General features: G+C 37.8%; 1 protein-coding gene across 1 annotated transcript in view; it reads left to right on the top strand.

Annotated features, from left to right (window-relative positions):
* Positions 1 to 23,684, top strand: part of OSBPL9 (oxysterol binding protein like 9) — a 200,877-nt gene that overhangs the window by 77,445 nt on the left and 99,748 nt on the right. The window contains 1 exon segment of the mRNA XM_037827248.1: positions 9,459 to 9,537. Coding sequence (XP_037683176.1) covers positions 9,459 to 9,537 — 79 coding nt within the window.

Genomic DNA, 23,684 nt, shown 5'->3' with positions numbered 1-23,684 from the left:
TTCGTGAGAGGAGATCAGAATATTGACATTCACAGGAATTTGGAAGAAGTTGATTCCAACCCTCACTGTTGACTTTGACGGGTTCAAGACTTCAATGAAGGAAGTAACTGAAGATGTGGTGGGAAGAACAAGAGAATTGAAATTAGAAGTAAAGCCTGAAAATATGACTGAATTGATGCAATCGCATGATAAAACTTGAACGGATAAAGAGTTGCTTCTTATGGAAGAGCAAGAACATGGATTCTTTTACTTCTGGTGAAGATGCCGTGAACATTGTTGAAATGACAAATAATTTAGAATATTATATAAGCTTAGTTGATAAAGAATGTCAGGGTTTGAGATGGATTGACTCCAATTTTGAAAGAAATTCTGTGGGTAAAATGCTATCAAACAGCATCACATGCTGCCGAGAAATCTTTCATGAAAGAAAGAGTCAATTGATGTGGTAAACTTCATTGTTGTCTTATTTTAAGAACTTGCCACAGCCACCCCAGACATCAACAATGAGGCACAACTTTCCACCAGCACAAAAATGATAATTCAGTGAAGTCTCAGATCATGGTTAGCATGTTTTAGTAATAAACTATTTTTAAATTAAGGTATGTATATTGTTTTTTTTTTTTAGACATAATGCTATTGCACACTTAATAGACTAAAGTATAGCGTAAGCATAACTTTTGTATGCACTGAGAAACCAAAAAATTCATGACTCAGTTTATTGTAATATTATAATTATTGTAATATTCCCTTTATTGTGGTGGTCTGGAACCAGTATCTCCGAGGTATGCCTGTACAAGATCACCATACAAAAATCTACATATACTAGCAACTAGCAATTAGAAAGTGAATTTTTAAAAATACAGAACTTTTAAAATAGCATAAAAAACATCGACTATCTAGGAATAATCTTAACAAAAGATGGGCAAGATATCTACTCAGAAAACTATAAAACATTACTGAAATTAAAGAGCACCTAAATAAATGACAATCCCAGTCTGTTCCCAGGCAGTCCAGTCAATGTCTGCGTGTGTGTGTGTGTGTGTGTGTGTGTGTGTGTGTGTGTTTGAACTCATCAAGCTGATTCCAAAATCTATAAAGAGCCAAGATCACCCATCCTGATCCTGCCTTCTCAGTCAGGAAACAGACCCTAGCAGAGATGGTGCCTTGCTCTCACCTACCCTTCTGGGGAGGACTGGCCATGACTATGGTAGTCATGTTGATTTATAATTTATAAATGCTGAAAAGAGCAAAGTTGGAGGACTTACCCTACCTGATATCCAAATGTAAATGCTTCCAGAAGATAATGTAGGAAAAAATTTTCACGGCTTTGGGATGTAGGAAACTTCTTAAACAAGACACAGGAAGTGCCCACCATAAAGTATAAAACTGATGCATTGTACTAAAAGTTAAGAACTTCTTTTCATCAAAAGATATGAGAGTGCAAAGCAGGCAACACCAGGGTAGGAGAAGATACTTGCCTAATTCATAATGAAGGAAGGGTTTGTATCCAGGATGTATAAAGGGTACCTACAAATGATTAGAAAAAAGATAGTCCAGTCTTGTCAGTTGTCAATAAACTTGAACTATTTCATGCAATAGGGTATTCATATGGCCAGCAGACATGAAAAAATACTCAGCCTTATTAGTTGAGATTAAATGCACATTTCAACCACCATGAGATATCACTACTCACCTGCCAGAATGACTAAAGTAAAAAAGTGTCAGTGAAGATGTGGAGCAATTGAAACTTTTGTACACTGCTGGTGACAACTTTTGAGAACTGTTTGACAGTGTTTAAACAGTTGACCTAGCTAATTCACTCCTAGGTTTATACCTAATAGAAATGCAACATATATGTACAAAAGATATGATCAAGAATGTTAATAGCATAATTCTAATAACCTGAAACTGTAAACAACATAAATGTCCATCTACAGTGAAATGAATAAATTAATTTTGGTATATCCATACAGAGGAATAATATCTATAGCAGAGAAAATGAACAAACTGTTGCTACATGCAACAACATGAATGAATCTTAAAAACAATATGATGTGTGAAAGAAGCCAGACACAAAAGAAAACATATGGTCTGAGTCCATTTGTATAAAGTTAAAGACATACAAAACTGTTTTGTAATGTTAGAAGTCTGGATAATTTTACCATCTAGATGGAGGTCAGGGTTAATTATTAGGAAGGGTTATAAGGAACTTCTGTTCCTTGAGCCTGTACACTTACGATTCGTGTATTTTCCTGGATATATGTTACATTTCAATTATAGAGTTTTTGTTTTTGTTTTTCTTCCCAAATGAGATAGTATGTGTATAATGCTTTGAGTGCCTGGCTCATTGAAAATGTTGAGTAACTAGTAGTATTTGCTATGGCTTAGTTCTCTCTGATGTCAAGGTCTAGGGTGGTGCTATCCAACAGAATGTTCTGCAAAGATGAAAGAGTTCTATATCTGTGCTATCAAATACTGTAGCTATTGAGTACTTGAAATATGAGTAGTGCAACTGAGGAACTGTTTTTAATTTTACTTTAATAAAATTTAAATTTAAATACTCACATGTGGCTAGTGGATATCATATTGGACAGTGCAGGTCTAGAGTATTACGATGAGGACTGAGTAGCTGAAGGAGAATGGAGATGAAGTTTTCTTGAACAAATCAGAAAATGGGAAGCTGGAATGTCAGATAAATTGTGCCTATATACATTGAAGAACCCTCAGGATAATGACAAGACCCAGTTGGAGTGGAGATTTGTTAGCTAGGTTCCGAAGTCTTCAGAGAAGCCTTTAAGTAGAGGAGGGAAAAAGTGTAGTGTAGACAAGAAAGAATGCTTGCTACCATATGGACTGTCATTGATACTTAGATAGAAGAGTTTCTGAAGCACATTTTAGGTAATAAAGTACCACTGAAGGTTTTAAATAGGAATGCAGGATCAGATATTAGTGTAGGTAACTGTGTGGATTATTGGAATAGTGCCTGTGCTGGTTTGAATGTATTATGTCCCCCAGAAAAAGCTATATTCTTTGATGCAATCTTGTGGGAAAGACATATTAGTGAGGATTAAGTTGGAACGTTTGGATTAGGTTGTTTGCATGGAAATGTGCTCCACCCAACTGTAGGTGATAACTCTGATTAGATAATTTCCATGGAGGTGTAGCCCCACCCATTCAGGGTGGGCCTTGATCAGTGGAGCCATATAAATGAGCTGACAAACAGAAGGAAATCAGTGCAGCTGAGAGTGACATTTTGAAGAGGAGCTACAGCCAAGAGGGACACTTTGAAGAATGCACAGGAACTGAGAGAGGAGCTACAGATGATAGGACAGTTTGAAGACAGCCGTTGAAAGCAGACTTTTCTCTGGAGAAGCTGAGAGAGGAAAAATGCCCCAAGAGCAACTGAGAGTGACATTTTTGAGGAACTACAGCCTAGAGAGGAACGTCCTGGGAGAAAGCCATTTTGAAACCAGAACTTTGGAGCAGATGCCAGCCACGTGCCTTCCCAGCTAACATAGGTTTTCCCGACACCATTGGCCATCCTCCAGTGAAGGTACCCAATTGCTGATGTGTTACCTTGGACACTTTATGGCCTTAAGACTGTAACTGTGTAACCAAATAAACCCCCTTTATAAAAGCCAATCCATTTCTGGTGTTTTGCATTCTGATAGCGTTAGCAAACTAGAACAGATTTTGGTACCAGAGAAGTGGGGTGCTTTTGCTGCTGAGTTTGCAAATACCAAACATGTTGGAATGGCTTTTTAAATGGATAAGGGGAAGATTCTGGAAGAACTGTGAGGAGCTTGATAGAAAAGGCCTAAACTGCTTTGAAGAGACTGTTTGTGGAAATATGGACTCTAAAGATACTTCTGATGAGGCCTTGAACAGAAATGATGAATGTGTTGTTGCAAACTGGAAGATGAGTGATCCTTGTTTTAAAGTGGCAGAGATTTTGGCAAAATTGAGTCCTGGTGTCAGATAGAAGGAAGAATTTGAAAGCGACAACCTGGAATACTTAACTGAGGAGACCTCCAGACTACGTGTGGAGGATGCACCCTGGCTTCTTCTTGCAGCTTATAGTAAAATGCGAGCGGAGAGAGATAAACTTAGAACTGAACTCTTGGGTTCAAAAAAACCAGAAGCTGATGGCTTGGAAAATTATGAGCTTCCAGGAGGTGAAATCCCAGAAGCTACAGCCCAATGTGAGGATGTAACCAAACATGGAACCCAGCCACCATTTCAGTACAAGCCAAGATTGGAAAAGGAGTTAAGCAGAAAGGATTTGTGGAAAGTTCTACTGTCTGATGGCTTTGACCCCTGTGTGCTTTATGCGAAGCCAACAGAATTTTTGCGAGATCTTTATAGACAGAGATGCTGTCAGTCTGGACTGGAGGAGACAGGCAAGGAACAAATTGAAGGAAAAATTTCTTCAAAGACAGAGCCATGGAGGTTGAGGTCTGGAGTCAAGAGGCCTCAGGCTGGGAGAGTGGAGCAGCCCACACGCATGGAAAGGGTGAGTTTGCCCTGGAGGTTGAGTATTCTAGTTTACTAATGCTGCCAGAGTGCAAAACACCAGAGATGGATTGGCTTTTATAAAAGGGGGTTTATTTGGTTACACAGTTACAGTCTTAAGGCCATAAAGTGTCCAAGGTAACGCATCAGCAATTGGGTACCTTCACTGGAGGATGGCCAATGGCGTCCGGAAAATCTGTTAGCTGGGAAGGCACGTGGCTGGCGTCTGCTCCAAGTTCTGGTTTCAAAATGGCTTTCTCCCAGGACGTTCCTCTCTAGGCTGCAGTTTCTCAAAAATGTCACTCTTAGTTGCACTTGGGATATTTGTCCTCTCTCAGCCTCTCCAGAGCAAGAGTGCTTTCAAACGGCCCTCTTCAAACTTTCTCTCATCTGCAGCTCCTGTGCTTTCTTCAAAGTGTCCCTCTTGGCTGTAGCTCCTCTTCAAAACATCACTCACAGCTGCACTGAGTTCCCTCTGCCCATCAGCTCATTTATATGGCTCCACTGATCAAGGCCCACCCTGAATGGGTGGGGCCATGCCTCCATGGAAATATCCCATCAGTTATCATCTACAGTTGGGTGGGGCGCATCTCCATTCAAACAACCTAATCCAAACGTTCCAACTTAATCCCCACTATTATGTCTGCCCCACAAGATTGCATCAAAGAATATGGCTTTTTCTGGGGGACATAATACATTCAAACAGGCATAATTAGCAAACTAGGACAGTGCCTAATTAAGATGGCAATGTTCTGAGCTACATTGATTGATTGTAGGCAGGGACCAAGAGTAATGTGTCAAGGATAATGCTCAAGTTTCTAACTTGGGAAACTAAGAGGACAGTCAAGCCATTTACAGAGATGGGGAACATTAGAGAAAGAGAAGAATGTGGGAGAACATAATGAGTTCAGTTTTGGTCATAGAGATAATTAGAGAAAAGGGAAAAATCAAGGATGGACTTTGGCTTGTGTGACTGGGAGTGTAGTATTACCATTAACCAAAATAGGGGACCATAGGAAGAGGAACAGTTAAATTGGGTGAAGGAGTTCAATTCATTTTGGGTAAGTTGAATGTGAGTAGCTTGTGAGAAATCCAGAGGGTGTGTCCTTGTGAAGTTAATAGGCCTGGAACTCAGGAGAGGGGGCTGAACTGGAGGTACTGATTAGGGAGTCATCAGCATTATGAATCAGGTATCCTTGTGGACTTTCTTATGGTTCAAGATCAAACTTTTTGGATCTCTGAACCTCCCTGCACCTGTATTTAAAAGTTTCAGCGTGGTGGTTTGTTTCTGGGGGAAAGGATTCATTGTTTTTAATCACATTTTGGGGGTGTTGTAAGAGTAAGAGCTATTTGTTCCAAAGTATTTGAAACCTAGTGAGAAATGAGAGCCAGGGAAAGTATTTGCAGTAAGAAGACAAATTGAAGACAACCCACAGGGAACCTCATTATTTAAAGGATGGATTGAGGAATGGGAGCTTGTGACATTGACTGAGAAGGAATGGTCAGAGTTTGGCTTGGGCGGGGGCGGGTGTGTGGAGGGAGAGGGGACCAAAGGAGTGAAGTCTCAAAGGAAAGGGAGGAGTGGGTTTCAAGGAAAAAGTAGTTAGCAGCAGCAACAGATGCTTCAGAGAGGTGCTGCAAGACAAGACCAAAGAGGGGCAAAGTGGTCTTTGGAGACTTGTGAGAAAACAATTTGGTGTATTGGTGGGGAAGGAAGCTGGATTGCAGGCGTGGATGAAAGGTTAACCGTACCTTTAGCAGGGCCAGTTTTCAAAAAGCTTCTCTGTAAAAGAGGCAGTGGTAGCTAGAGGAAGATTTGGGATTTTGAAAAATGGTAGGGAATTGAACTTGAGAAAAGGCATGAAAGTGTAAAATTGCTTGGTGTTTTTTTCAGGGTGCAGAAGAAATGTTGAGGCTGAGTATATATAATGTCTCTATGAATTGAGGAAGAAGGGGGATTGGTAACAGTGGAAAGGTTGGTTGGGACAGATTTTGAACAATCTTGAATGGCATTATGATGAAAAGTTGACTTTATGTAATTGTTCATGGAGAGCCAAGAAAGGTTTTAAAAATATGAGTCTCCTGTAAAAGTGTGCTTTTGAAATCTGGCACTCTCAAGGACTTTGGATAGAAAGTAGCCATACTGAAGGCAGACAGATTGCATTATCAAGTAATAAGTGCTGAGATGCTGAATTAGGGCAGTAGCAGCAAGGATGGAGAAAGTCGGTGACCTCAATAGTTCAGAAGTTGAATGAGCACACTTCTAGTATTGGAATGAGGGAGAGCACATATTGAACCTGGGGGTTTCTATCTGAGTTGACTAGGTGACTGGTGAACTGACATTAGAGGACCTAAAAGAAAGAACAGACAATTTGGAGTGGGGTGAGGGGGAGGGGAGTGGAGAGATCACTTTTTAAAAATAACAACTTTACTGAGATATAATTCACATACCTTCCTTTGTTTTGTTTTGTTTGAATTGTTTTTTTTTTTATAATTTTTTGATAAAGTAAAAAAAGCTATTGCATTAAAAAATTAGCTTCAATGTAGTTATTTAAGGTTATTTGGTTTTTCTTATACCTTTGTTTGATTATGGATTGTTAATTTTCTTGGGGTATGGTAGGAACATGTTGGAAGCAATGTAAAAAAAAAAATTCACATACCATAACAATTCACCCATTTAATGTGTGCAATTCAATGACTTTTGTATATTCACAGAACTGTGTGACCATCACCACAATTAATTTTAGAACATTTTTATCATCTCATAAAGAAAACTGATACCTACTAGCAGTCACTCCTAATTTAATCCCAACCACACCTACCTCCACCCCCCAATCCTAGGCAGCCACTAATCTACTTTCCATCTCTAAGGATTTGCCTAATCTGGACATTTCATATAAATGGAATCATACAGTATGTGGTCCTTTTTGACTGGCTTCTTTCACTTAGCATAGCGTTTTCAAGGTTTTTCCATGTGGAGATTACTTTTCCCCTTGTACTAGACTCACCTCTTTCTATGTCCTATTGCCTCCATTGTAATAAAATTTTCTTGAGGGCAGGGACCATTTTATATGGTCCAAAGCTATATCAAGCACATACTTTTGTATTTAATTGTGGCTCAGCAAATATTTGATACATGATAAATTAGAGGATTAATCCAGTTACCACAAAATTAAGTTAACCAGAATTTGCTGCTCCCTACAGATGATTACCCACCGAGGTATATCTATAGTAGGATCGTGTCATTGGTGAGCTGATCTTGGTTCTGCCATTAACTCTTTGTGTGGCTTTGGTTGAGTCACTATTTACTCTCTGGAGACACTTTCCTTATCTGAAAATGGGGATAAAAACTCCTACCCAATCTGGAACTGAGGAATAACTAAGGTGATTCAAAGGGATGGGATTTGGATAGAGACAGCCTCTGGGAAGAATTGAATAAAGATTGACTCTATTATTTAACCCACGTGGGATAGGAATAGTCCCTTTGAGTAGCTTTTTTTCATGGAATTAGGTATTTTGATCCTTTGAGTCTTTTCAATCCCTATCTACAAAGTCTCTGGTTTTGTCTATAGCATACTGCTTCTCTTGTAACCAACCTGGGGCATTTAATGCAACCCATGTTTCTCTAGTTTTTTTCTCTGGAATATTTAAGACACTTCTTAAGAGCTGTTTTAGTTTGCTAGGCTACTGTAAGCAGATACCATAAAATGGGTTGGTTTTTAACAGTGGGAATTTAGAAACTTACAGGCTCACAGTTTTGAAGCTATGAAAATGTCCAAATCAAGGCATCATCAGGATGATGCTTTCTTCTTGAAGATTTCCTGTTGGCAATTCTGGACTTCTCTGCCACCCAGCAAGGCACATGGCAGTGTCTGCTGGTCTCTCCCTTCTCTCTGGGTTTCCTTTCTTTCAGGTTATTGCTTCTGTGGTTTCCATTTTCTCTTTCTGTTTTCATTCTCTTATAAAGGACTCCAGAAAGAGGATTAAGACCTACCCTGGGCGTGCCTTAACTGAAGTAATCTAATCAAAAGGTCCTACTTAAAATAGGTTTACACCCAGAGGATGGATTAGCTTTAAGAACATGATTTTCTGGGGCACATACAGTTCTAAACTGCCACAGACCCTGACCAGTAGAATCCCTATTTTGTGTAGCTTCCTGTCTTTTCCCTTAATTCCTGCTGTTTTAATAGGCTCCATGTAGCTGAATACAGAAAAATAAAGGTTTAAAACCCACCCTAACCACCCTCCCCCAAAAAACAACTTATAAATGCAGGTCCCCCCTCCTGGGGAGTTTTTCATGGTTTTATTTTAAAAATATATATTGTTTACTTGAGTGCCATGTAGCAAGGTAAATAAAATAGTCCTTGACTTTTAAAACCTCATAGTGGCTGAATGTGAGGAAGCAGACATATAAGCATATAATCACAGTATAGTGTGGAAAATGCAATAGCCGAGGGAGTAGCCGAGGGAGTACAAGTGTTTATGGGAGCACCTGGAAGAAATGACTAATTATTGTGATAGTGTTTGGAAGCAAGTGTCACCTGGCATTTCTGCACTAACAAGTATAACACAGAAGCAGCCTGATGAGAGCACCTGCCTTCTTTGAGACTCTCAAAAACCTGGTGAGATGTTGGTTACTGACTCCCATTTTAGAGAGCAGTCTAAAGCTCAGAAAGCCTCAGTGGCTGGCTTTTAAATGCAGATTCTTGTTTTGTTTTCCCTCCTCCCTCTCCCAGCACATCCATGCCCTTTCTATTAACTGCAGTGCCCTGCCATCCCCTAAAGGTTCCTCCTCCTCAAGCAAAACTAAAGTCTCAGGTTCTCCTTTACACTGTCTAGCATGCTTCCAGTGCCTTGGGTGCTTTGAGCATTCCAGGGCTGTAGCAGTAGTGAGTATTGCTGATGTCATTGTTTGCCTTATTGGGATTTTGCTCTTTGTTTCACAGGGAGCTGTGATTGGTATAGACGATGAGGACGACAGCACCTTCACAATAACTGTTGATCAGAAAACCTTCCATTTCCAGGGTGAGCTGAAAAAAGAGATTCTTTATATAGTCCCAACTGCTTCTTTCCTTCTCCTTTGGGTTGTTTGCTGAATGATGCAAATGGTTTTGCAACTGATCCTGCATGAACGGGTGCACAGGAATGTTCTGGATGAAGTGGTACTGCAGGTTAGGCAGGGAATTGTATGTCTGTAGTGGACACAGATTTATTTGAAACGGCTCTGGATCTGGCTGCAATTGGAGAATAAAAATTTTAAGGATAAAAATCAGTGAAGGGAGAGAGTAATGGGCTGCTGTTGCTGCTGGCTTGTGCTTACAGAAGGTTGCTGATCTTCTTTATTGAGGAGTATGGTTCTGCTTCTGCATGAAGAGTCTAAAGACTGATTGCGAATGGTGCAGTGTTTGTCCTCGTAAACCTTGAAATGTAAATTAAATTGAAGCCAGTGGCAACCTTTGGCTTAAAGGTTTTGCTTTGCTTTAAGAACTGCAAGCTTGCATTCATTTCATCTGCATTTCTGTGTCTTGTCTGCCAGACGTCATTTCTCTGCTATTACCTTTTTTTATAGTTAATAACATCAATGCCATCTGCCACTTCTATGTTTTGGCATTGCATGCTATGGTTCACCAGTAGAAGGGGTAAGGTACTGTATGATCATCTTGCTTTGAAAACTCTAAACTAGCAAATAAAGCTTCATTTTAATGATCCTGTCTTAATGTACCTCTCGTCCCTCAGGAGTTTGTTAGCTTTGGTACTAATGTTTTTGTTATGTTGCCTATCCCGAGTAACCTCTATTTTATGTTTAAAGCAGCCCAAGAAACTCAGAAATGAGGTTTGGTGGTATTAGTACTTTCTCTGAACTACAAATGACAATTCACTGTGATAGATTCTAGGTGTCCCATGATAAATGCCTATTAAATAAGTTGTCTTGAATGTAATCATAGCTTAAGAATGTTTAGGTTATGAAGTATAACAGTGGTGAGATGTGTTATGCCAAGTGTTCAAGCAGCTATTGTCCTTCCAGGCTAGGTGAGTATATTGCAGTGATTTTTTTCATTGTCTGGTTTAAGAAACTGACACAGAAATGAAAGATGCAGCTTGTATACAATAAAGACAAAAAAAATGCATTCAATAGTGGTATTTCTAATGCTTTCTCCTGATCATTCTTAAAAAATTTACTGTGTTGGTCATATTATTTATTCAGAGCTGCTTAAATGATGATGCTCTCCTGAAATTTACTTTATATATAAATTTCATAAAGCATTCTTAATCCTGTTATGAAAGCTCAGGTTTTTTTATTTTTAGGTTAAATATGCAGTGCTACTTATAAATCAAAGCAAACAATTCCCACATGCTGGAACTCTTTAGTTGGAGAAAGTTGAGCACTTTCATACTTTTCAAGTAAGAGAAATGCCGTATGCAAGTGAAGGCTGCAGTATGAAATTCTCTTTTCTGCAGTTACTAAGGAGACACCTCTTTTGGGCTTCCAGAAGCTGTATTGTTTTGCTTGTTTAAGGGGGAAGAGACCGATAAAGCAAAGACACTTCTGCCTTCTGATTTACTTGTAAATAATTCATGGTAAACTCACCTCCTTTTAACACTCCCATATTTATTTTACTCGTTTGTAAAATGAGTGATTCCTCTAATGAATGATTACATGGTAGGATAAATAAGACTTATATATATTTTTAAAATGGATTCTTCATTTGGGACTGCCAGATCGATTATTTTCCATTGTAATAGTTATGGGACTTGCAGGCAACATGTGCATATCTAGTTTTTGTGAAGAACCCTGTAAGTCTGTATGGTATTTTATTTTTTGGCAATAATAAGCTATTTCACATTCATAGGTCCTTGCTTGGAAGAAACTTTGCAAATTTGATAAAAAGTTCTCAATGTCCAATAAATCTTATATTCTTGATTAGAATTGGAAACAAGTTTGGCTGATACATATTAAAATATCTTTAAATGTGGTGACTTTTTTATTTAACTTTTGAAACAAACGAAGTATCACTGGATGCATCTATAAAACACCCTTTTTACTGTAATTAAAGAAAAAGCTAGAATTTGTTCAGATACATTAATTTATTCATTCAACATTTATTTTAGACTTCATTCTAAATTCCGGGGTTACAGTTGTGAACAGAACAGATAAAATTCCTTGCGCTCTTGGAATTTGATAGTGGAGAAAGCCAAAAAATAAGATAAGTTAGTAGAAAATAAATAAGATAAGTCTTAGGAGGAAGGAAAAAAAAAAGCAGGGAAGGAAAAATGAAATAGAAGCCATGTGGGAATGTGTTGAAATTTTAGATAGGGTGGCCAGGGAAGTACTCACTGCAGTGGTGCCCTTTGGTGGAAGACCTAAAGAAAGTGAGGACACAAACTATGTGGCTTTGTTCACAGGGTGGGGTGGGAAGTAGGGTGGCATTCCAGGCAGAGGGAACAGTAAGTGCAAAGGGTGTGCCTGTCATTCTTGAAGAACAGCAAGCAGTCCAGCACTGGCTGGAGTGCAGAAAACCATGGTGGGACAGTAGTGGGAGATGGGGTCTGCGAGATAACAGGGAGTCTGATCATGTGAGGCCTTGTAAGTCACAGTAAGCACTTTGACTTTTACTAAGATGAGAAGACACTAGAGGGTTTTGAGCAGAGGAGTGACATGATGTGATTTATGTTTTAGCAGGATAACTTTGGCCACTTTGTTGGTAATAAAATGCAAGGGGCTAAGGACAGAAGCGGGGAAACTAGTTAGGAGGCTGTTGTAATCCAGAAGAGGGATGATGGTGGCTCCAACTTGGTGAAGCAGGAGAGATAGAGAGGTAATGAGAAGTGATCAAACTATGTGTTTAATCAACTTTATTGAGGTCTAATTAACATATACAATAAAACTATGCATTATGTGGTTTGAGTTTTGAAAAATTTATTTACTCATATAACTGCCACCATAATCAAGTATGTAAAACATTTCCATCACTCTAAAAGATTCCTTTATGTCCTTTTTATTCAGTACCCACCGCTAGCCCCTGGCCCCAGACAACCACTGATCTCCTTTCTATCACTACAGACTGACTATTTTTTAGAGAGTTTCACATAAATGGAATCAATGTACTCACTTTTGTCTGTTTTCTTTTTTTTTTTTTTTTAGCTCAGCATACTGTTTTTAGGATTCATCCATGCTGCATGTGATAGCAATTCATTCCTTTAATATTACTAAGTAATAGACCATTTTATAATGTTTATTTCTTTTGAAGGTAGAATTGTAGCATGTGAGAGAAGGTTAACAGCAAGATTTTTGGCTGGAGCAACAAAATGGAGATACCATTAACTGAGATGGGGAAGACTGCAAGGGAACTAGCTTTTTGTGGGGAATGAGTAGGTATCAGGACCTTATCTTTGGACATGCTTACTAAACAATTGGAGATGTCAAGTAGGCAATGGAGTCTGACGTTCAGGAGAGAAGTTTAGGCTGGAGAAATAAATTTGGGAGTATTTATAGAGAAGAAAAGAGAAGGGGGCCAAGTAAGGAGCCCTGGAGTACTATAACATTTATTCAGAGGGCCCAGAGATGAGGCAGAAGAGATTGAGAAGAAGCAACCAAAAATGATGAAAACCAGGTTAATTTGGTATCCTGGAAGCCAAGAGAAGAAATTGTTTCTTGGAGGAATAAGGGATTAGCAGCTGTGTCAAATGCTGATTAAGTATGATGAGGACTGAGAAATGATCACAGAATTTAACAATGAAGTGTTCGGTGGTAACTTTGAAAAGAGCAGTTTTAAGATAGGACTATAGACAGTGCTTTCAAGTTCTGCCGTAATAAGAAAGTGTGAGCTTTATAGAGGCAAGTGGGAGAAAGTGAGGTGTTTTTTTGTTGTTGTTTGTTTTAAAGATAAAATGCTGTTGGCAATGATGTAGTAAAGAGGGAAAAATTGATGATGCAGGAGAGAAAGTGGAGAATTGTTGGATCAATGTCCTTGAGGAGGCAAGAGAGGATGAGACCTAATGCACAGGTGGGGAGGGGGGAGGCCTTGGCTTTGGCTAGGAGCGTGGAAAGTTTATTCGTGGTATCTAGTAATCAGAGGGAAGGCCAAGTATATGGAAATAAGTGTAGATAGATAGTTACCCATCACCTTCATTTCCATACTAGTTCAAATCTCTAGCTGCCCTACCTGTTTTATATCCTAAAATATTGTTTATATTTATGAGGATTGGTGCCAGGAAGAGAACAAACCTCCTGGAAACAATAGATAACTTGTTTTCAATGATCTCCAGTTCTGGTAACTTGATATTCCAGGATGTTTCCAATTTTAAAGAGATGCCATAAAAGTCTCAAAATAAGTTAAATTAATTTTGGTTTGAAAAAGAAAGAATGCGCTCTACAGTTTTTTTGTTTGTTTTTTGTTTTGTTTTGTTTTGTGGGGGAAGAAAAGAATTGAAATTACCACCCTACTATGTTACAGCTTTAAAAGTATTTGAAAACTACAACTTCATTCCATCCTTTTCAGCGATTAAAAGGAAAATAATTGTCAGTTTATCTTTACAAATCGGCTCTGTCTTCTCTTGAACACAGGCAAAAATTGATTCCTTTTCCTATCACTCAAAGTTGTTTGCTTGTTCTTGAATAGGTAACTGGGTTGAAAAGCAGTTTTGGTATTAGACTGGCTGTTGAATGCATACCATGTGTAACTGCCTGTGCTCAGAGTTGAGGGTACACAGGTAAATACGACATGTTCCATCATGTCAAGTGGCTTCTGAAAAGTAATTATAATGTAGTAAAACATATGCTGCAGTGGTAGAAGTGTTTGGGCACCAGGTAAAATAGAGGCAAAAGAGGCAATCAGAGCTTCACAGAAGAGTATCTGAGTAGTTTTTATTGTTACCAATTAATTCTTTTTAAAATAATCAAAATCATTCTAGCTCTAAAACTTTCAAATCATTCAGAAGTACATAAGGTAAAAATTAAGTCCCCTGTCCACAAATCTTATCCCCATCTTCTCCCTCCTTACCCTCCTCTCTCTGATAGAGTTCCAAAAAATGAACGGAAGTTTGCCTTGTGAAGAAGTATGGGAGGTGGAGCCAGGCAGGGTAGGGCATTCCAGGCTGAAGGATATAGTAGCATGTGTAAAGGTCTAGAAATGTGACACTGAGGGATGTGTTCAGAGAACTACAAATAGTTTGTTACTGTTAGAACAATGGCAAGGAGATGAGGCTGTAGGGCCTGCATCTAATATAAAAAGTTTTTGTTGTTGTTGTTTCCCCTGGAGTCAGCAAGGAACCAATGGAGAGGTTTTTTTTTCCCCTTAACTTTTTACTTTCAAATAATTTCAAAATTTAGGACAGTTGCAAAAATAATACACAACCCATACAGAGGATTCCAAAATAAGCCCCTCTCCCCGATACCCAAATCCACCAATTTTAACATTTTGCCACATTTGCTGTATCATTCTGTCTATCTAGCTATTTATCTATCGATTTTATAAACATTGGAGAGTAGGTTGTATACATTATACTCCTTAAACATAATAATTTCATGTACATTTCCAGGGAACAAAAATATTCACTTATATAACCATCTTAAGTACAGTTATCAAGTTCAAAAATTTCAACATTGGTATAAGCCTTCAACCTTTAGTCTGTAATCCAATTTTTCATGTTCCAATAATGTCCTTGGGGCCTATTCTCCTCCTTTATTAGATCCAGTCCAGGATCATTTATTGCATTAATTTATCATTATCTTTTAGTTGCTCTTTTTTTTTTTTTAAATTGTAGAAACATATATACAATGTAAACTTCACCATGTCAACCACTCATTGGTATTAATCACATTCGCAATGTTGTGCTGCCCTCACTACCATCCATTTCCAGAACTTTGCCATCCCCCCAAATAGAAACCCTAAACCCACTATGCCTAAACTATCAACTCCCTCTCACCTCATCCAGTAACCTGTACAATTCTTTCTGTCTCTATGTATTTGCATATTCTAGCTAGTTCATATAAGTGGATTCATATAATACCTGTCCTTTTGTGTTTGACTTATTTCACTCAACATGACCTCAAGATTTATCCATGTGGTGGCATGTATCAGAACTTCATTCCTTTTTAAGGCTGAGTAATATAACACATTTTGTTTATCCATTCATCTGTTGATGGACATTTCGGTTGCTTCCACCTTTTGACTATTGTGAATGATGCTGCTGTGAACATTAGTGTACAAATATCTGTCCGAGTCCCTGCCTTCATTTCTTTTGGGTATATACCTAGAAATGTGATTGCCGGATCATATGGTAGTTCTGTTTTTAACTTTTTGAGAAACTGCCAAACTTTTTCACAGTGGCTACACCATTTCACAATGCAAGAGTGTTCCTATTTCTCCCTATCTTCACTAACTCTTGTTTTTTTCCATTTTTAAAAATAATAACCATTATTTAAAAATGGGTTTGAGGTAATGTTTCATTGTTGTTTTGATTTGCATTTCCCTAATAGCTAGTGATACTAAGCATCTTTTCATGTGTTTATTGACCATTTGTGTATCTTCTTTGGAGAAATGTCTAATTCAGGTCCTTGGCCCATTTTTTAATTGGGTGGTTTGTCTTTTTGTTGTTGAGTTGTAGGAATTCCTTAAAAATTCTGGACATTAAATCCTTATCAGACATATGGTTCCCAAATATTTTCTCCTGTTCTGTATGTTTCTTTTCACCTTCTTGATGATATCCTTTGAAGCAAAAATTTTTTAAATTTTGACAAAGTTCATTTTATCTATTTTTTCTTTTGTTTCTTGTGCTTTTTGTGTAAGGTCCAAGAATCCATTGCTTAATGCAAGGTCCTGAAGATATTTGCCTATGTTTTCTTCAAAGAGTTTTATAATTTTAGCTCTTATATTTAGGTTGCTGATCCATTTTGAGTAATTTTTTGTATATGATGTGAGGTAGGGATCTATTTTCATTCTTTTGCATGTGGATATCCAGTTTTCCCAGCACTATTTGTTGAAGAGATTATTCTTTCCCCATTGATTAGACTTGGCACCCTTGTCAAAAATCAGTTGGCCATACATGTGTGTGTTTATTTCTGAACTCTGAATTCAATTCCATTAGTTGTTTTATCTGTCCTTGTGCCAGTGTCACACTGTTTTGGTTACTGTAGCTTTGTAATAAGTTTTGAAACCAGGAAGTGTGAGTTCTCCAACTTTGTTCTTCATTTTCAAGATATTTTTGGCTCTTTGCCCTTCCATATGAATTTGATGATTGGCTTTTTTACTTTTGTGAAGAAGGCTGTTGGAATTTTGATTGGGATTGCATTGAATCTGTAAATTACTTTGGATAGTCGTGATATCTTAACAATATTCAGTCTTCTAATCCATGAACATGGGATATCTTTGTATTTATTTAGGTCATCTTTAATTTCTTTCATTAAAGCTTTGTAGTTCGCTGTGTATTGGTTCTTTTTTTAAATGCAATTTTATTGAGATATAATCACATAACATACAATCATTCAAAGTGTACAGTGAGTTGTTTACAGTGTTGTTATACAGTTGCGCTTTCATCACCACAAACTTTGAACATTTTCATTACTCCAAAAAATAAAATAAAAATTAAAGTAAAAAAGAACATTCAAAACATCCCATTCTCTTCCTCCCCCCATTGTTCACTTACTTTTTTTAGTACAGTTTAATTGAGATATATTCACACATCCCACAGTCATCCACTGTGTGTGTACTAGTTCTTTACATCCTTGCTTAATTTCATTCCTAGATATTTTATTCTCTTAAAGTACTATTGCAAATAGACTATTTTTCTTGATTTCCTTTTCAAATTGTTCATTGCTGATGTATAAAGCACCACTGATTTTTGTGCATCAATCATATACCCTTCTACTTTGCTGAGTTGCTTTATTAGCTCTAATGGCTTTCTTATAGATTCTTCAGGATTTTCTGCATGTAGGATCATGTTATCTGCAAATGGGGATAGTTTTGCATCTTCCTTTCCACTTTGAATGCCTTTTATTTGTCTTTCTTGCCTAATTACTCTGGCTGGAACTTGCAGTACAGTGTTGAATAGCAATGATGAAAACAGTCATCATTTATGAGATTATTTATCTCATAATCTTAGTGAGAAAGGTTTCTGTCTGTGACCGTGGAGTATACTGTTAACTGTGCATATTTATTTCATGCCCTTTATCATGTTGAGGAAGTTCTCTTCTATTCTTAGTTTTCTAAGTACTTTTATCAAGAAAGGGTGCTGGATTTTGTCAAATGTCTGTTCTTCATCAACTGAAATGATCGTTTTTTTTTTCTCCCTTCATTTTATTAATGTGGTGTTCTACATTGGTTGATTTTATGTCAGACCACTCTTGCATTCCTAGGATAAATCCCACTTGGTTGTAGTGTATAATACTGTTTTTTTTTTTTTTTGCTGTCGAATTCTGTTTGCTAGTATGATTAGCTTTTATCATTTTATCAGAAATGGAATTTACATAAAATAAAGAACTTTAAATTACAATGCAGTTTAATGCAATTATTTAAAAATTTTGCCATGTTACTATTCTGTTTGTCCCATTACTTAGTAGAAACAGTAGCAGAAGTGGTGGTGGTGACTATTACTACCGCTATAACTGAGTATCAGCTATGAACCAGGCACTGGGTTATACAGGTATTTTTTTTTTTTTATCTTCATTTTATTGAGATATATTCACATACCACACAGTCATACAAAACAAATCGTACTTTCGATTGTTTACAGTACCATTACATAGTGGTACATTCATCACCCAAATCAATCCCTGACACCTTCATTAGCACACACACAAAAATAACAAGAATAATAATTAGAGTGAAAAAGAGCAATTGAAGTAAAAAAGAACACTGGGTACCTTTGTCTGTTTGTTTCCTTCCCCTATTTTTCTACTCATCCATCCATAAACTAGACAAGGTGGAGTGTGGTCCTTATGGCTTTCCCAATCCCATTGTCACCCCTCATAAGCTACATTTTTATACAACTGTCTTCGAGATTCATGGGTTCTGGGTTGTAGCCCGACAGTTTCAGGCATCCACCACCAGCTACCGCAACCCTTTAGAACCTAAAAAGGGTTGTCTAAAGTGTGCGTAAGAGTGCCCACCAGAGTGACCTCTCGGCTCCTTTTGGAATCTCTCTGCCACTGAAGCTTATTTCATTTCCTTTCACATCCCCCTTTTGGTCAAGAAGATGTTCTCCGTCCCACGATGCCAGGTCTACATTCCTCCCCGGGAGTCATATTCCACGTTGCCAGGGAGATTCACTCCCCTGGGTGTCTGATCCCACGCAGGGGGTAGGGCAGTGATTTCACCTTTCAAGTTGGCTTAGCTAGAGAGACAGGGCCACATCTGAGCAACAAAGAGGCATTCGGGAGGAGGCTCTTAGGCACAACCATAGGGAGGCCTAGCCTCTCCTTTGCAGCAACAGTCTTCCCAAGGGTAAAACCTGTGGTAGAGGGCTCAACCCATCAAACCACCAGTCCCCTATGTCTGTGGTCATGTTAGCAACCATGGAGGTGGGGTAGGCGAATACCCCTGCATTCTCCACAGGCTCCTCAAGGGGGCACTACATCTTTTTTTTCTTTCCTTGTTTTTCTTTTCTTTTTTTTTTTTAACTTTCCCTTCTTTTTTAAATCAACTGTATGAAAAAAAAGTTAAAAAGAAAACAAACATACAATAAAAGAACATTTCCAAGAGACCATAACAAGGGAGTAAGAAAAAGACAACTAACCTAAGATAACTGCTTAACTTCCAACATGTTCCTACTTTACCCCAAGAAAGTTACATAATATAGCAACATTTCTGTGAACTTGTTCCTACTGTATCCATCAGAAATTAACAGACCATAGTCATTCCTGGGCATCCCCAGAACGTTAAATAGCTTATCTGTTCTTCTTGGATTATTGTTCCCCCTTCCTTAATTGATCTCTATTGCTAGTTCCCCTACATTCTACATTATAAATCATTTGTTTTACATTTTTCAAAGTTCACATTAGTGGTAGCATATAATATTTCTCTTTTTGTGCCTGGCTTATTTCGCTCAGCATTATGTCTTCAAGGTTCATCCATGTTGTCATATGTTTCACGAGATCGTTCCTTCTTACTGCCGTGTAGTATTCCATCGTGTGTATATACCACATTTTATTTATCCACTCATCTGTTGAAGGACATTTGGGTTGTTTCCATCTCTTGGCAATTGTGAATAATGCTGCTATGAACATTGGCGTGCAGATATCTGTTCGTGTCACTGCTTTCCGATCTTCTGGGTATATACCGAGAAGTGCAATCACTGGATCGAATGGTAACTCTATATCTAGTTTTCTAAGGAACTGCCAGACTGACTTCCAGAGTGGCTGAACCATTATACAGTCCCACCAACAATGAATAAGAGTTCCAATTTCTCCACATCCCCTCCAGCATTTGTAGTTTCCCGTTTGTTTAATGGCAGCCACTCTAATCGGTGTGAGATGGTATCTCATTGTGGTCTTAATTTGCATCTCTCTAATAGCTAGTGAAGCTGAACATTTTTTCATGTGTTTCTTGGCCATTTGTATTTCCTCTTCAGAGAACTGTCTTTTCATATCTTTTGCCCATTTTATAATTGGGCTGTCTGTACTATTGTCATTGAGTTGTAGGATTTCTTTATATATGCAAGATATCAGTCTTTTGTCAGATACATGGTTTCCAAAAATTTTTTCCCATTGAGTTGGCTGCCTCTTTACCTTTTTGAGAGATTCCTTTGAGGTGCAGAAACTTCTAAGCTTGAGGAGTTCCCATTTATCTATTTTCTCTTTTGTTGCTTGTGCTTTGGGTGTAAAGTCTAGGAAGTGGCCTCCTAATACAAGGTCTTGAAGATGTTTTCCTACATTATCTTCTAGGAGTTTTATGGTACTTTCTTTTATATTGAGATCTTTGGTCCATTTTGAGTTAATTTTTGTGTAGGGGGTGAGGTAGGGGTCCTCTTTCATTCTTTTGGATATGGATATCCAACTCTCCCAGCCCCATTTGTTGAAAAGACCATTATGACTCAGTTCAGTGACTTTGGGGGCCTTATCAAAGATCAGTCGGCCATAGATCTGAGGGTCTATCTCCGAATTCTCAATTAGATTCCATTGATCTATATGTCTATCTTTGTGCCAGTACCATGCTGTTTTGGCAACTGTGGCTTTATAATAAGTTTCAAAGTCAGGGAGTGTAAGTCCTCCCACTTCGTTTTTCTTTTTTAGAGTGTCTTTAGCAATTTGAGGCATCTTCCCTTTCCAAATAAATTTGATAACTAGCTTTTCCAAGTCTGCAAAGTAGGTTGTTGGAATTTTGATTGGGATTGCATTGAATCTGTAGATGAGTTTGGGTAGAATTGACATCTTAATGACATTTAGTCTTCCTATCCATGAACATGGAATATTTTTCCATTTTTAAGGTCCCCTTCTATTTCTTTTAGTAGAGTTATGTAGTTTTCTTTGTATAGGTCTTTTACATCTTTGGTTAAGTTTATTCCTAGGTACTTGATTTTTTTAGTTGCTATTGTAAATGGTATCTTTTTCTTGAGTGTCTCTTCAGTTTGTTCATTTCTAGCATATAGAAACATTACTGACTTATGTGCATTAACCTTGTATCCCGCTACGTTGCTAAATTTGTTTATTAGCTCTAGTAGCTGTATCGTCGATTTCTCAGGGTTTTCTAGATATAAGATCATATCATCTGCAAACAATGACAGTTTTACTTCTTCTTTTCCAATTTGGATGCCTTTTATTTCTTTGTCTTGCCGGATTGCCCTGGCTAGCACTTCCAGCACAATGTTGAATAACAGTGGTGACAGCGGGCATCCTTGTCTTGTTCCTGATCTTAGAGGGAAGGCTTTCAGTCTCTCACCGTTGAGTACTATGCTGGCTGTGGGTTTTTCATATATGCTCTTTATCATGTTGAGGAAGTTTCCTTCAATTCCTACCTTTTGAAGTGTTTTTATCAAAAACGGATGTTGGATTTTGTCAAATGCTTTTTCAGCATCTATTGAGATGATCAATTGATTTTTCCGTTTTGACTTGTTACTGTGTTGTAATACATTGATTGATTTTCTTATGTTGAACCATCCTTGCATGCCTGGAATAAACCCCACTTGGTCATGGTGTATGATTTTTTTAATGTGTCTTTGGATTCGATTTGCAAGTATTTTGTTGAGGATTTTTGCATCTATATTCATTAGGGAGATTGGCCGGTAGTTTTCCTTTTTTGTGGCATCTTTGCCTGGTTTTGGTATTAGATTGATGTTAGCTTCATAAAATGAGTTAGGTAGTGTTCCATTTTCTTCAATGTTTTGAAAGAGTTTGAGTAAGATTGGTGTCAGTTCTTTCTGGAAAGTTTGGTAGAATTCCCCTGTGAAGCCATCTGGCCCTGGGCATTTATTTGTGGGAAGATTTTTGATGACTGATTGGATCTCTTTGCTTGTGATGGGTTGGTTGAGGTCATCTATTTCTTCTCTGGTCAGTCTAGGTTGTTCATATGTTTCCAGGAAATTGTCCATTTCCTCTACATTATCCAGTTTGTTGCCATACAGTTGTTCATAGTATCCTCTTATAATTTTTTAAATTTCTTCAGGATCTGCAGTTATGTCACCTTTTTCATTCATTATTTTGTTTATATGGGTCTTCTCTCTTTTTGATTTTGTCAGTCTAGCTAGGGGCTTGTCAATCTTGTTGATCTTCTCAAAGAACCAACTTTTGGTGATATTTATCCTCTCTATTGTTTTTTTGTTCTCTATGTCATTTATTTCTGCTTTAATCCTTGTTATTTCTTTTCTTCTACTTGGTTTAGGATTGGTTTGTTGTTTATTTTCTAGCTTCTTCAGTTGATCCATTAGTTCTTTGATTTTGGCTCTTTCTTCCTTTTTAATATATGCGTTTAGTGCTATAAATTTCCCCCTTAGCACTGCTTTTGCTGCATCCCATAGGTTTTGGTATGTTGTGTTCTCATTTTCATTCGTCTCTATATATTTAGCAATTTCTCTTGCTATTTCTTCTTTAACCCACTGATTGTTTAGGAGTGTGTTGTTTAACCTCCAGGTATTTGTGAATTTTCTAAGTCTCTGATGGTTATTGACTTCTAATTGTATTCCATTGTGGTCAGAGAATGTGCTTTGAATAATTTCAATCTTTTTAAATTTATTGAGGCTTGTTTTATGTCCCAGCATATGATCTATTCTGGAGAAAGTTCCATGAGCACTAGAAAAGTATGTGTATCCTGGTGATTTGGGATGTAATGTCCTGTATATGTCTGTTAAATCTAATTCATTTATCAGATTGTTTAGGTTTTCAATTTCCTTATTGGTCTTCTGTCTGGTTGATCTATCTATAGGAGAGAGTGATGTGTTGAAGTCTCCCACAATTATTGTGGAAACATCAATTGCTTCCTTTAGTTTTGCCAGTGTTTCTCTCATGTATTTTGTGGCACCTTGATTGGGTGCATAGACATTTACGATTGTTATTTCTTCTTGCTGAATTGCCCCTTTTATTAGTATGTAGTGGCCTTCTTTGTCTCTCAAAACATCCCTGCATTTGAAGTCTATTTTATCTGAGATTAATATTGCTACACCTGCTTTCTTTTGGCTGTAGCTTGCATGAAATATTTTTTTCCATCCTTTCACTTTCAGTTTCTTTGTGTCCCTGTGTCTAAGATGAGTCTCTTGTATGCAACATATTGATGGTTCATTTTTTTTTTGATCCATTCTGCGAATCTATATCTTTTAATTGGGGAGTTTAATCCATTTACATTCAACGTTATAACCGTGAAGGCATTTCTTGAATCAGCCATCTTATCCTTTGGTTTATGTTTGTCATATTTTTCCCCTCTCTCTATTAATATCCTTTATTGTACCCATACCGAATCTCTTTAGTACTGAACCTTTCTCCAAGTCTCTCTGTCCTTTCTTTGTTTCTCTGTCTGTAGGGCTCCCTTTAGTATCTCCAGTAGGGCAGGTCTCTTGTTAGCAAATTCTCTCAGCATTTGTTTGTCTGTGAAAAATTTAAGCTCTCCCTCAAATTTGAAGGAGAGCTTTGCTTGATAAAGTATTCTTGGCTGGAAATTTTTCTCACTCAGAATTTTAAATATATCGTGCCACTGCCTTCTCGCCTCCATGGTGGCTGCTGAGTAGTCACTACTTAGTCTTATGCTGTT

Source organism: Choloepus didactylus, chromosome 2, assembly GCF_015220235.1.
Source record: "Choloepus didactylus isolate mChoDid1 chromosome 2, mChoDid1.pri, whole genome shotgun sequence".
Taxonomy (NCBI): Eukaryota; Metazoa; Chordata; class Mammalia; order Pilosa; family Megalonychidae; genus Choloepus; species Choloepus didactylus.
Note: the sequence above shows the minus strand (reverse complement) of the source record. Positions and strands in the feature narration are given on the sequence as shown.